The following is a 15,961-nucleotide window of genomic DNA, read 5'->3' on the forward strand; positions in this document are numbered from 1 at the left end:
TGTTTGGAAATAACGTATCTTATTTTTGCACAGAATGTGCAGTTTCTGCATATATACTTTAAGTATGCGCATATGTCTTAGTGGCAGCAGCTATATTGCAAATAGATATTGCTTGTTAAAGACCAAAACATGAAAACGCGTTAGAACAAAAGTAAGCACTACTGACATCGCAGTAATACGGTACTTCATTCAATTTAAAAAACTTGTAGAGTCTGAAAATGTACATTGGAATTGATATATATTTATTAACATTACAATCTGTTCAACTGCACATGACACACATTTAAAAGTAGGTATTATTTAGGTATATTTTTCCTTTAAATAACCAGGTCCTTTATAAATACAGGAAAAAAGTGGGAAAACTTTGGTACCACATCTGAAAAAGGAAAAGTTACATATCTGCAATACCTAAAAGAGTAATTCAATAACATGATGCGAAACTCAAAGGAAATGAGTGATTGCAACCACCCCGATATCCGCTTTAATTATCAAACTCAGTAATCAGCAGATGCTCAGATGCTGGACTGCCAACCTTTGAAACTATTTTTTTTACTAAAAATGTTATAAAAAAATATACGATGTATTTTTATCACAATATGTCCAGAAAATAAACTAGAGGCACTATATGCAAAACAAATGTAAATTGGTATTTTAATAAAAGGGTTTGCAACCCTACACAACCTAAACATTATTCTATTTGCTCTTCTTTATGTATTACTGAAGTGACAGCAGGGCCTGATTTTTACAATTACTTTTTTATTATTAATATGTGATCATTTTTATTTTTCTACTGATTGTCAGTAAAGTTAGTCATGGTTTGCAACCTTGCTTAAAAGTTCTATAACAATCAATACAAAATTATTATCATCTAGCAACACGAGAACTTCTTCTATTTCTGTTGAATATTATATACAGCAACGCATTTCACTGGCTGGAGAACCTGGTATTCGGAAGCTGCATGGTGACACCACCTATAGGTTGCTACACAGATGCTAATTAAAAAGATACTATTCAATATGGAATCGTGTTTGTTACGGATTCCTCACCCTGGTAGACTAATGTTCTATTTGGCTTCAAGTTTTCATGCAAGAGTCATTTAATAGACGCTGAGTAAAGTGAAAGGGTCATCTCGGTTTGATTATGAGTGCAAATAATATTTATATGTGCTAAATACGTCCACTATATTGCAGTTATCCACTAGGTCACAGCATACAGAAAGTTTGCATTCTTAAGGAATGTATCCAAGATAACAGCACCACAGTAATACAGTTCATAATCACACACCCTGAATTAATATTATTCATTTTTTTACAAGATATCATTTGTTTAAAATTACTTTCACATGCAGAGCATTCCAGTCCAGAACAATGCAGAAAATGAGGTAATAGGAGTTATATATATATATAAAAAAAATTAGTATCATCTCTAAATAAATAAATTATAATTAAAAAGGCCAAAACAACTATAAAAATAATTAAATAAGAACCCACAAAAAATCTACAAGTTAGTCATAAATTATGATTGTTAAATATAAGGCATTTAAACTCACGAAACCCTGTAAACTATCAACAGTTGATTCCTACAGATTTGAAATCACTCTATAGCTTTCTATTCGTACAAGATATTAAACACGTGGTACCCATAACACCAATACAATCTGTGACATTACAGCTCACTGTTTTTAGGGTTCATACACATGAATACAGTTTGATAAAAACTTGATGTTTTTAGAAAAAAATGTGCTTGTTCATTAGGCAATAATTTAATACTTGTCAGGACCAAAAACTCTGAAAGGCTACCTACCGTGCACTTAAGGAAGAGTCTGTTCAAGCTAAGGGGTATCTCATACAAAGACGAAACATAATAGAGCATTTTTTTTTCTTTTACACCTGTGATAATGGTTTGATCTGCTGATGCTGGATGTTAGACCCCATGGCCGTTCCACAAATTTCCAACTGGATTTTCACAATGGCATTAGATTTATTCTATAATGGCTTCCCATTAGGTAAATTGTGCTCTTATTAAAGGCTCTAAATGGTATTCGTTCTTTGCAGTCGTTGAACATCAGCTCTTGGGATCCCTGCGGAGCTCTAGCCGAGCATTATTAACTTCACTGAATTTTTGTCAAATTGAGAGGTTAATAGAGAAGAGAGGTTGGTACAGAGCTATTGAACAGCAGCAGCTTCATTAACAAGATCAATATATAAAGTCAGCGTTATTCACTAAAGCGTGCCAGCACCCTAAGAGTAAGCCGAACCTGTCCATGCTTATTCATTTTAGGGATAATGTAGAATTCAGTACCCAGTTGGCCTCATCCTGGAGTTTTTAGTGAGCCAGCAAACAGGTGTACCCAAATTTATAGGTTTTGCGGTCAAGTAGCTTCTGATATTTGTCCAATGCCAGATTATTATTCATTTATTTATTTATTTTAAAAAAATTGGAGCATCAAGCTTAAACAATATATTCATTATTAGTGGAGATGCAAAAATATAATTGATTAAATGCTCCTATGATTAATCTAATTACAGTAAGAGCTATAATATAGGGGACAAGTTTAGTTACTATTAAGCCATAAACACAGCATTAGGGCCCCTTATGAAAACATGGGAAATTAATATCCTATTTTCCACTGATCGGGATTTCCACTTTTAAATATAAATGTTATTAAATGAATAAATATTTACACTAGCAAGGAAACTCCTAAATATAGCAAATGTTTGTGGAAGGGACCCCAACCAAAATTCTATAATTATTTATTTATAAAGTGGATTTTTTTTATATTTTAGAGCCCTAACTGTTACAATTGTAGCCCTCACATAAATTCTCATTTTCAGATTGTGCTATAACGAGGATCCGATATAAATTTGTGCTGTGAATATTTTTTGGGGGGCTAGTGCTAACAGCGTTATTAAATCAGCTGCTTCCAAAAACATGAAGCCCCTGGACAACTATGGCTGTAATTCCACACTCCCTGCTCATGCATTTTCTTACAAATACTCTTGCGGACCCTGAAATACAACAGCTACGAGAACGGGACTTGCATCGTCTGTCGAGGGAATTTTTTTTTCCCCGTAAAATGCCCAGCAAAAGCAGAGTAAACCAAAGTAATGAAAACCTCAGCAACCTTCACCCTTTATATAACCTTCTGTAAACATAATTCAAGAGTAATAAATAAATTATTTTTGTAAAGTAAAATAACAAAGTCGAGGCTCCAAATCTCATCCTTTTATCTGTAAACAGGATATTCTTTTTAGCCTCGCATTTTGGAAGTTGGGAAATTTTGATGTATTGACCTTAATGGCTCACCCAAGCACCAAAACAAAAGAAACAATATATATAAATAAAAAAAACCCTAAGAAATAATATTTGGTGCAAAAGTAGGTTAATAGCAACATGTCAACCACAAGATGACTAGGGCATCAAACACAGAACATTTTTTTTGTAATAAGCTAACATGCTCCAGATGCCATCCACATAAATACTGCAGCTAAGTGTACCCCTACTTGATTCTACGTATTTGAGAGGTATATGTACAATCCTTTTGAGGTGCAGGATTGGCAAGCCAGACGACTACCACACTAGTACCTTGGTGAGCTAGTCTTCATCTCCAGCGATCGCCCCGTTTGGCTCTAGGAAGGCCAGCTTCCAGTAGGGCGTTATGGCTGTTAGGATCCTCCAATATTGTTACATGCCCACAATTCATCTACAGAATATGTGCTTGCAGGCTGTCCTCTAAATCAAATGGCTCAGAAGGCAAAGTTTTGCTGCAGGCAATGGCCACGTGACCTGATCGGGAACATGGGAATCCTGATGAAGGTCCTGCGACTTTCAACTGTCCTCTCCAAGTTGCGTCTCAATGTCCACCCTGCAGATGGGGCATTTCTTACTGGTCACTAACCATTGGTCCACGCAGACTTGGTGGAAGAGATGCATACATGGTAATCTCCTGGTGGGGGGGAAGAATAAAGTTAGATTCAGAGAACAGTTTGACAATCACAGGTTTTTTCAAAATAAGATAAAATTTTTCACTCTATACAAAAAAAAAAGAGCACCTTGCGGGGGAATAACCTAAACTGTTTATTCCCATACCAACATTTTGAAGGGATCCCCAATGCTTCTTGAGAGACACCTCTCTCCACAGCGGTTGTTCATTTTATACCCCACAGTAGTGACTTAGTTAATTTTATGCTCCACTTCACATTATGCTACATAGTACTGCAATCAGTTCACATTATGCCACATAGTAGTGCCCCCAATTCACTTTATGCCACATAGCAGTTCCCCCAGTTCACATTGGCAGGCTTCTGATTTACCGCATTCCTCGACCGCAGCAGCGCTCTTTGTTTTTTTGGTGGAAGGGGACAGTCTACAAACCGCTCAACAGAATTAGTGTATTCAAAACACCATATCGAAAACACCAGTGTCAAGGTGATTAGTGAACTGCCCTTCTGTATTTACCCCAGGAGCAGGTCTTCTACTTCAAGTTCTCTCGTGGTTCCCCAAAACCGCAGCTTGATTGACAGGCTGCTGCTGTTTGGGGGGTGGAGAGTGGATGGAGCCGGCCTGCGTTCCTGGAAACAAGGCTTGTGCGTTGGAAGACACAGATTTCCTGAACTTGGCTATGCAGGTAAGACGGCCATTCTGTTTAGCAAAAAGGCTCTCTCAGATGGCCGATGCTGCAAACATTGCGACTGACGGTTGCGATGGTGATCTGGTGATGCACCTTGGGACGCAGCACGTGGATCTACGATGCTGTGAGAAGGCGTCTTTTCTCCTCAGACGCCTCCTGCTGCATTAGCATAGGTTAGCGTCGCTGCTGCTTCCAAAGACACAGCCGCCGTGGGACCTGCGTCCATCTCTGAATCGGACCCTTAGTCCATAACTAAAGCTGAGCCCACATAAAGCAAATATCTTTATTTTAGATAAATTATTGAATTACAGTATACAATCAAGTCACACTAGGGGGTAAATTTACTAAAGTGAGAGTTTTTAGAAGTGAGTTTTAGTAGCATTCCTCCCAACTGTCCCACATCCAGACTAGTTTTTCTGGAATTGTCCCGCTGTCCCACCTGCGGGCCGCAGTGTCCAGCAGTGGGGGGGGGAAGTTGGGGGGACCACTATACTGCCCAGCATCTCAGTATAGTGACGAAAATGGGTGAAGCCACAAGGCTCCACCCCAGTTTCCATAGGCTCCACCTCTTTTCCCTTTTTGGCTCCGGGGCACGGACTGTCCCTCCCCAAGATGGCTAAATGTTGGGAGGTATGTAGAAGAGATGTTGCCGATAGCAACCAATCAGATTCTACTTAACATTTAACTAGCACCTTCTTGAACGGGGATGGGGAGCCTATTTCCTGCCGAGGACCATTTTGATATATATAACATTATTCATGGGCCCAGTGCAGGCCACGCTCCCTCCATGTGACGTCATATGGGGTAAGGCCACAATCGCCGATGATTTCAGCAATGCCCGGAGCATCCTGAGGCTCCAGGGAGCTGTAAGGGCAGCGGTGTGACCGTCTGAAGCGTCCTAAGGACGCACCAGGCGGCACTGTTGCATAGATTCTGGCTGCAGGGTGTTATTCTAGGCCCCCTGCTAACCAGATGAGGCTAGCAGAGAAAAGCTCCAAGGGCCAAATCAAATGCCCGGGCCTGAGGATCCCCATTCCTGTTCTAGAAGATAATAGCTAGAATCTGATTGGTTGCTATGGGCAACATATCTTCTAAAACTCTCACTTTAGTAAATTTACCCCTAGTTACTTACAATGTGATCCTTCTACACAGGGCCGCCAAGAGCCAAGGTGGGCCCCGGTAATAGGGGGCATGGCCTAATCTCGAGAGTTGTGGCCATGCCCCCTTGCCGAAAAAAATAAAATTAAAAAAGATTTGCAGCGGCGCGAAGCGCCGGGGAGGGGGGCACTCTGAGCCCCCTCAGCCCTGCGCAAAGCCAGGGGGGGCGCGATCAGTGTGATCGCTCCCCCGCACAGGCGTAGGAGACTGCTGTGGCTGCTGCTCAGTAGCCACGAGCAGTCTCCAACTGCAGCTCAGCACACGCTGTGTGCTGGGCTGCTGTGAGGGAGGAGGGGGTGGCGTCGGACCCAGGCCCCCACCGGGCCCCTCAGGAAGCCTGGGCCTGGGTAATCTGTACCCGCTCCCCCTCCCTCTCGGCGCCCCTGCTTCTACATCTGATAAGATTTAGGGCTCTATTTACTATAATCCGCATTTGTAATGCAGATTGTAGTGTGATATTATCGACTGAATTCGCATTGCGAATTCAGGCAATATCACAGGGATTTACTACCAATCCCTTGCAGGGACAGAGCTTGCGACAAAGCTCTGTCCCTGCGAATCCCCTCTGCACACTAGTCACAGTATTTTCACAAAAAATACCGTGACAAAGTGCCGACGCATGCACCGACCGACTGTTACCCCCCGCCCCGCCCCTGGCACTAAGCCCCGCCCCCCATGACCGCACCCCCTGCGACCCCCCCTCCCTCAATAGCACTTACCTGCAGTTATCGGTGCTCCGGTGATGTCTTCCATGCCTCTGGTCAGCTGACATCACATACTGCACTGGGACACGGTCACCTGATGACCGGGCCGCAGTGCACTATGGGAGACCAGTTGACCGGAGGGAGGACATCACCGGAGCCCCGATCACCGATCCATGGAGTCAGGTAAGTGAATTTTTTTTTTTACTTTTTTTGTCTTTTTTTTTTTTAGCAGAGATCAGCTTGTGGTCTGTTTAGACCACACAGCTGATCACTGGGACCGGCTCCGGGCTCTGCTCTGCCCGTTACAGCAGAGTAGGAGCCCGGTAACCGGGGGAGACCCTGGATAACGCCACCTCCAGGTGGCGTTATTATCACAGGGCCTCCCTAGGTATTTTTATCACTATTTATTTTAAGTAACTACCAGGCAGATCACATTTCCCATTACAATTATGGGAAATGCGATCTGATTACTAAAAATAAGTGATACTTAGTGGTTGGAGTAGAATTGCCCTGTAATAACTATAGGTGATACTAAAATAATGTGAAAAGTGTGTGAAAACACAAAACACCCTTTTCACTTTATTTTAGTAAAAATAATGATAATACATAGAGCCCCTAATGAGATCATAAATCCCATACCCATGTTCAGGCTTTGATTAGACAAAACAGACAGACATGTTCAGCTGGGGCATCAGCTCCAACCTGAACCTTCTAGATAAAGAATGGACTATTAGGTAACTGATTGATTTGCAAATGTGCAATTGCTCATACATTGAGTCTATTGCCAGACATTTACTTTTTTAAAGTTTGATAAAAAAAAAAGAATAAAAACACCCAATCAGATTGAATAATTGGATCGTAACGTATGCGCCAACTACAATGTTCTCTAGAGATTGTAACCCATTGAAGAGCCCGGGGGTGTAAAACAGAACGATAGTTATGCAGTTTAAAAAGATAACGATCATCTTGAAAAATATATTTTGGCGACAATGGCTTTATAATTGCTTCATAATAGTATCGTGCGCGGCGGCTGTCCACAGTTCCGAAATAAGCCATAATATAGAACAAAGTCCTCACTTGCCGACATTCTGGCTGCTAGGTCGGCATAGTGGTTGGGGGGGCTTGCAGGAACGTCATGTTTTATTTGGGGCGGAGCAATGGCGAGGTTACCAACATTGTGATGCAGGGGATGGGGCCACAATGACGCAATTCAGCGCGAATTGCGTCGATGCGTAGGGAAGGGGGGGCTCTGGGGTAGGCGGCCAGATGCGAGACTATTGATCCAATTGTATTGATTTGATCTTGACCCTGGATGTGATTTTTTTAATACATCTGGGAGGCACACGGTTTTGGTTTTTCGCATGAAATCTAAAAGTTTGCATTATACTCTTTTATGTTGCCACTCTGAAATATATTATACTAGCATATTGGACCGACCATTCACTGGGGTAAGGGTTCAATTCAATGGAAAAAAAAAAAGTTATTCAGATGTTGCTCAATGTGTGCTGCCATATTTTCACGAGAGTCCGCATCACATTCTTAGCCACTGATTTAGGTCAATAAGTACACTGCCCTGTTGGAAGCCATGTATGATCACCTTTCTTCTTCTTCACCTTTATTTATTCATGGTTCACAATAAAACAAGACACCAGGGTACAGAGCGTTTCCATCAGTATCGAACTATAGAAAATGTTTCCATGACAATCTCACTTTTTAAGTTGCTATCAGTTGGAGGTGGGGTAGAATTAAGGGCCCCTTAAACTATAGCATACCACTTGTGTCTCTCATCTAAAAGCCATGGTGCCTTCTATGTACAGTGGCACAAGGTGCCACCTGTGCACAGCTTCCTGTAATGTTGGGCCTCCACCTTTACTGACAGTAGGATGACTGGCAGGACATGCTGGGTATTGTGGTTCCACTAGAGACAAAGAGCTATCGGCTCCAAGGGTGGGGCTGCAGCACAGTCCAAAATTCAAACAGGGGAGTCACACCAACTGCCGGTGAGTGCCAGTCGGCAATGTATGGCAGCATTTAGAAGTGCAGCTGATGTGGCTCTCCTGTTTGAATTTTGGACTGTGCCGCAGTCCCACTTCTCTGGAATTGTCCGTAACTGAATTGCACACAAAAGAGGTACACGGGTTACAATGCTTCTTTTTAAGTCCTTTATATTTTAACTTTTTCCCATTATGCTTCGTATGTAAAATTGTCTACAAAAAATTAAAAATCAAAATGAGAAGCACCAGATAAAAATCACTAATTGTCAAGTTCTCGTAATTGGGCTTATTCAGATCTGCACACAAACGCCATCCCAGCTGCCATCTCTCACGCATTGCTATTCCGAAAATATGCTAATGACTCCCTCGCCGTCCAGTGCGTAGAGACGCCCACTGAAAGCATCTCACGTCCGCCGGTCATGCATAAAACCGGAAACATGGGACGCAGATCAGGCGCCCATCAGCCTTCTGAGTAATGGGGCACATCCACTAGCAGATATTAATGGACGACTGAACGTTAACGACATCGTTATCGTTCGGTTGTCCATTAATCGTGCATGAATCGGGCACTAAAATGTCAGAAACGACCAGCGATGCCTGCTCCCGCTGGTCGTTTCTGACATCAATCATCGCCCGAACATGCCGGTCAACCTGCCGATAACGACAGATTGGCCATGTTCAGGGATGATGGAGGGTGCCTGCCCTGTACGACTAATCGTTCAGTGTAGGCACTGCAGGGGATGGGGAACGACGGTACGATTATGATGTCATAATCGCACTGTCTTCCCTGGGTCGCGTAGTGGCTGTGCCCCTTTAGTCTAAGCTGCCGCAGACATAGACGGTGTTCCTTCAGATACGCAGAGGGCTCTCCTGCTGCAACGAAGAACGCAGCGGCTAATTTATAGACGCCCAGAAAATTATGTTTAAACGGTCACTGTTACCTGTTCAGTTTTAAGTGTCTGGTGAGTGCACTAACTGTGGAGACCCCCACTGCTATAGGCTGACAGAACTGAGCCCCAGTCTCAATGCCCAGAGACAGGAGTCTGGCCTCCACGTACCTCACATCCTCTCCATCTTCAAGCATAGACAGGCAGATTGTGCACTTCTCGTCTGTGTCGGCCTCCTCCTCATCTTCCTTCGTGTCTTTGCCGTCATGCGGTATCCTCTGTACAATAGAGAGTGTGAGAGTAATATACGGCAAAGCATCTGAGAGAGGCGAGTGGAGCAAGGCTCAGGGGAGGCCAAGGAAGGATAGGTAAGGTGGAGTCTGGTGATGGAAAGTCGATGGCTAGATGGAGCACACCACTAATACCGGGGAAGTGGAGACAGGCTAATTTACATGATGAAAGGGGAAGATGAGATAGAAGGATGGTTACGTGATGGAATAGTCAGATTGGTGGAAGGATCAAATGCTTTAAAATTGAAGTGGTCAATGCGACTATGGGGGAGATTTATCAAAGCTTGGAGATAAATTGGAAAGAGATAAAGTACCAACCAATCGGCTTCTAATTGTCTTTTTACAGACTGTGTTTGCCCCCTGTTTGCTACACAGTGACATAACCTCGGCCATGCGGGCACTTACCTTCTGTGGCTTGGCCGGCTCCACCTGAATGCTCCCAACTCTGTGTTCTGCATGCATACAGCGCAGAGTGGCTCCCAAGTACCCTCATCAGCGTCAAAGATGCGATGTGTCACATGATACTGATGAGGAGTCTCGGGAGCTTCTCTGCGCTGTATGCATTGTGCATACAGAACACAGAGCCGAGGCAGCCCCCATCCGGGAACAGATGCCGCTAGGCACATGTTCTCGACTATTGCAGGGTCAGACAACTCTGTGAGGGGGGCCCTCTGTGTTTGGGGTGCCAGGGCAATCGTTCCTGTTGCCCCCCACTTAATTCATCCCTTACCATGCGGGAGATGTATCAAACCTTTGCGAGAGATATAGTGGAGGTTGGCCAACCACAACCAATCAACTTGTAACTGTCATTTATCTAGCACAGTCTATAAAATGACAGAAGCTGATTGGTTGCTATGGGCAACTTCTCCACTTTCTCTAAGGTTTGATACTGAGCAAAATTCATTAACATAGTACTTATTTATAAACACAGAATTTTCACACTGCACCTAGCATCAATTTAGAATGCATGAGTGTGAAATGCGTGCGTGCATGAGTGTGAAATGCGTGTGTGCATGAGTGTGAAATGTGTGTGTGCATGAGTGTGAAATGCGTGTGTGCATGAGTGTGAAAAGCGTGTGTGCATGTGTGAAATGCGTGTGTGCATGAATGTGAAATGCGTGTGTGCATGAGTGTGAAATGCATGTGTGCATGAGTGTGAAATGCGTATGTGCATGAGTGAGAAATTTGTGTGTGCATGAGTGTGAAAAGCGTGCGTGCATGAGTGTGAAAATCGTGTGTGCATTAGTGAGAAATGCGTGTGTGCATGAGTGTGAAATACATGTGTGCATGAGTGTGAAAAGTGTGCATGAGTGTGAAATGCGTGTGTGCATGAATGTGAAATGCGTGTGTGCATGAGTGTGAAATGCGTGCATGCATGAGTATGAAATGCGTGTGTGCATGAGTGTGAAATGCGCGTGTGCATGAGTGTGAAATGCATGCGTGCATGAGTGTGAAATGCATGTGTACATGAGTATGAAATGCATGTGTGCATGAGTGTGAAATGCATGGGTGCATGAGTATGAAATGCGTGCATGAGTGTGAAATGCGTGCATGAGTGTGAAATGCGTGCATGAGTGTGAAATGTGTGTGCATGAGTGTGAAATGCATGCATGAGTGTGAAATGTGTGCATGCATGAGTGTGAAATGCGTGCATGAGTGTGAAATGTGTGCATGCATGAGTGTAAAATGTGTGCATGCATGAGTGTGAAATGTGTGCATGCATGAGTGTGAAATGCGTGTGTGCATGAGTGTGAAATGCATGTGTGTATGAGTGTGAAATGCGTGTGTGCATGAGTGTGAAATGCATTTGCTTCTTACCTTCTTGTACTTGTGAGGGAACGTGCACCTTTCTATGATGTTCTGCACTGCTCCTCGCGTCACACTTCCCAGTCTGTCTTCTAACTGCAGCAGTTCCTTCAGTGAGAGAGAGACACAATCATTCTATCTATGTCCCATTAACATGACCGAGATCACAAACAGACCGGTGTCTGATGCAAGGAGAGAACACACAGGACAATCTCAACAGCTCTGATTGTCTGATCCTGTGACAGATTTGTAACTGACAACCGACATTTCCCTTCTCATCTGATCTGAAATCAATGATTGAAAATCAGAGTTATACAGTTTGGGTTTTAATCTTCTTAATTATCATTTATTTATGGGTACGGAAAGAGACATACAAGTTACGAAAATGACAGATGATTAAAATGTATAATATTGTAGTGAGACAAAGAACCTATGCTAATTTACTAGGGTGAATTCCAATGCTTGAATACTGATATCGGTGCCATGAAAGCTTTAATCACTTGTTATAAAGGTTATGTGACTATGGGCCCTAAATCAGAAGTGCTCACAGATCATGCGCAGCTGCAATTTCTGAAACAAATGCGAAAATATGTGTCCTGCCGCGCTCCGGACTGAGCAGACCCTGATACGCTCACTTTGCATATCTGAGCAACGCTCAATCGAGCTGGTGGATCCGATCGTTCCACCATCGATGCACCATCGGCCACATCATCGAATCCTCGAGCAGACCTGCTTGAAGTCTTTCTTGTAACTTTTTTAAAATATGTCCACAGTGTCTGCGGTTCTGTGAAAGAGAATGCTCAACTGCGCTAGCATAAGCATTGCGCCCACCTCTATGAAACAGAGCTGAGCCAAATTGCGGAAAAATATGGCACTAATCGAGTTTCTCTGTGGTGCAAGGTTCCAGTGGACAAGGAGAGAACGAAGTTTCCCATGGCAACCGCTTCTAACTGTTAAGGGGGGCATCCACTACACGATTTTAGCAGGCGATTGAACGATAACGATGTCGTTATAGTTCAATCATTTATAAATCGTGCAGTGTTTGGTCGTTAACGATCAACGATGCGCGCTTCCGCTGGTCGTTTGATCGTCTCGTCAGTCTACCGAACATGCAGGTCAATTTCACTTGATCTATTAAAGATAGTTGGCAAATCGTTTAGACTGAAAGATAAAATTTCAAGGGAAAATCGTTTAGAGATTGGACAGGGAGTAGATGTGCCCTAGTGGATGTGCCCCATTAGGAGGGAGCGCCTGCGCTGCCTCCTCCCAGGACTCTGATAGTGGAGGCTGACTCAGCGATCACTAGGACAGTTAGACAGACCAGACCTCCGACATGCCCTCCTGCGTCTCTTCAAGTCTTTACTCCCTGGCGTTCCATGGGGACTGTCAGACCCAGGATACTCACAGCCTACAAAGCCATACCGAGCCCAAATACCTAACAGCAAGTACACTCTATGACCACCACTGGTGTATAGGGCACCCAGTGCACTACAACGCCCAGCAACTCCCTATATATTCTGCATACCGCTGTTACACCTGTGATATCCCTGTGTCAGATGCTACTTAGTTTTATTACATCAGATAGAACAATAAGATCTGGCTAAGCTGTACCACGTGTGTACTAACCACCATCTGCGTTACATGCTTAATACCACATGTACCTTGGCCTAAGTGCATTGTACCCTGGATTAACTTTCTATCTGGAGGACTACTAATCCCAGCACGTCCACCCTTTATATATCGATGGCCACATTTACCCTAACAGGTTGGGTCACCCAGTACGTTATCATCGCTAATACTAACTAGCATTTACCAAGTACATTCTATAAAATGACAGGTGATTGGTTGCTACGAGTAACTTCTCCCCGTCTCCAGGCATTAGAAACTCTGATACACCTCCCCCCATAGTCTCTGAGTTCTACTTTTGCCTCATCAATCAGCACTGTATGTTATATATAGTCCATGAAACTACTTAGGTCAATGACGGTCACCTTCGTCTACTGTGCGCCACGGTCATGGGGGCTGATTCAGCATTGCACGCAAATGCACTGATGATCGCAGACTCATGATTATCGGGAATCTGCGAGTGCGCAGGACCCATTCTGCGAGTGTAAAGAATGGGTCCTGGGTAGTCGCACGCAGCCCCTTCTGTGCTTCTGCCTGATTGACAGGCAGGGGCATTTAAAGGGCAGCGCGGGGGCGGCTGGCATTTCCGGACAGAGGGCCCTGGGCCCCCCCTCTGTCAGCGCCCCCAGCGTGACATGAAATGGGGACATGACATGTGACTACACCCCCTTTTCATGTGTGCGCCAAAGGCTTGGAAACAAGGATCCGATCCCTGCATCCCAAATGTTGTCATTGTTTAGTGTCCCAGCCCCCCAAAAAACATTTATCCAGCTCTGATGGACCAACAGCTGCGGTATTTTAGCTAGATGGTGCAAGAAGGAGGGGCAGGTCCGTAGCAGGGTAACAATGTGCCAGCCCTTCCCCCGAACATGTGATGTCACAGGGAGGAGCTTCTTTGTCCCAAGGAAGCTCTGGGTGCTTCTCTAGGCTACATGGTGCCATTCCAGGCAGCGACGGTTCTGCCCCCTATGCCCACCTCTAGTTACAGCCCAGGGAGAGGGTGCAGTTTAATGCTTGATTTTCTAAACAATTAAATATGCGTTGGTTAAATTTGAAAAAACTGCATGAAAGACGGAGCTTAAATGGAATCAATACACAAATAAAATCCAGATAGCCCCAAAGTTTCTGTTTCATTCTACACCCCTATTACTTTTCATTGGGAAATCATTTTAAAATCCATACAAATGGTATATAACATCGATTTACAATGGTGTGAAACTGAACTGAAATATTACACCGCAGAAACCCATTATATTCAATGGGGTTACTATTTCATGCTGTTACCTTTGCAGCGAATGTCATATTGAGTACAGCAAATTCTTATCACTGTTTATGAAAGGTAAGTACTCCACCAGGTAAAGTCGCAGGGATTAGATCAGAGCTTTTATAAGTACGCTCATTAATCTTTTGTCTTTACAAGCTGTGCGCGGAATGCTAGATTAGAGCTGATGATAATACAAGGCTGGGGCAGACTTCAATCGCTAGAATAACAATCTGCATTAATAGCATTGGAGACCTCCTGACTTCCCGTATAATGGAAAACACACGGAGCGGATAAATGCTGCTGTAATCAGCCCAGAGGAGGGCGAGGGTATCGGAACCTCTAGCAGCAGATACACAGTAATTATTGGTTGTGCTGTCTGGGAGCGGGTTCCTAGTCCAAGCACAGATGCCGATATCTGACTGCAATTGCTGGGACACTCTGCTGCTACAATGGGCCCGGGGCACCACAACACACCCCAGGGCATTGCACCGTACGGTGGACCCCTGACCTCTATTAACTGGATGTAATTTATAAAGCACAAACTGTCCACACACTGCGATTTCCGCACGTGTACCCAGATATCTACCATCCATGGCCTGCTCTAGGGTAGGGGGAGTATTTGTCAAATCTTCTAAATAGGGCAAGTGAAGATGTTCCCCTTAACAACCAATCACATACTAGCTATATTTACCCTGTACATGGCAAATAAGACGGAATCTGGTTGGTTGCTATGGGAAACACCTCCACTTCTCCTCATTAGGTACAGAAACAGGGTTTCCTTTTTGGAAACGGAGAGGGTGCTTTTTTTTAGGGGCATACCATGCAGTCTCCGACACGGGCCCCCTCCTCTCCGCCCGGCGGCCGGCAACGCACTGAGCTGTGCGCGGCCAGCGCCGGAGTTATAGACTCTGGGCACTAGAGTGTGCCCAGAGTCTATAGTGTATGCACAGGTCACCGGGAATATGGCCGCATGCGCAAACGATGGGAAAATGGCCGCCGCGGCCATTTTCCAGTCGTTTTACTGCGCCGGGCCCCCACGCCGACGTGCGACTCCAGAGAGGTAAGTAATATTATGGGTGCACCCATTATAGATACGCCCCTGCTGAGCTGAATGTACACCCTTTTCCACTCTGCTAATTCAAACATGAATTTGGCAACAGTTTAGAATCTGGCGGCTCCAGGGGTGGGGCTGCAGCACAGTCCAAAATTCAAATAGGGGAGTCACACCAACTGCCAGTGAGTCCCAGCCAGTGAGTGACAGTTGGTGTGACTCCCCTATTTGATTTTTGAACTGCGCTGCAGCCCCAACCTCTTACCAGGGAAGTCCAGGACCAGAGCACTGTGTCCCTCCTGCAGAGGGTCATGTTGGGAGGCATGCTGTAATGCGAATGGGTAAGGCGCATTTTCAGGTGAACTCCAAGCCAGGTAACATATTATAAATACCCCCCTCCTCCCAAAAAATAAATAAATAAAATACACACCTGTAATTCATACTTACCTGACTTTATTCCCCCAGGGATCCAGATGGCCCATGGGAGAGGGGCGGGGTCATGGTACTAATAATCACCTGATCTCTGCCCCGCCCTTGTGGGGTAATGCCAC

The 15,961-nt window shown here is 44.3% G+C and overlaps 1 protein-coding gene across 2 annotated transcripts in view; it reads right to left on the minus strand.

Annotated features, from left to right (window-relative positions):
• Positions 1-3,828: 3,828 nt before the first annotated feature.
• Positions 3,829-15,961, minus strand: part of ARK2C (arkadia (RNF111) C-terminal like ring finger ubiquitin ligase 2C) — a 176,854-nt gene continuing 164,721 nt past the window's right edge. For both annotated transcript variants that reach the window (XM_088476563.1, XM_088476564.1), the window contains 3 exons: positions 11,482-11,577; positions 9,545-9,651; positions 3,829-3,946 (listed from right to left, as the gene is read on the minus strand). In XM_088476563.1, the coding sequence (XP_088332689.1) occupies positions 3,829-3,946; positions 9,545-9,651; positions 11,482-11,577 (321 nt within the window). The remainder of the gene's footprint in view (positions 3,947-9,544; positions 9,652-11,481; positions 11,578-15,961) is intronic.

Source organism: Taudactylus pleione, unplaced genomic scaffold (genome assembly GCF_031769625.1).
Source record: "Taudactylus pleione unplaced genomic scaffold, aTauple2 ptg000189l, whole genome shotgun sequence".
NCBI classification, from domain to species: Eukaryota; Metazoa; Chordata; class Amphibia; order Anura; family Myobatrachidae; genus Taudactylus; species Taudactylus pleione.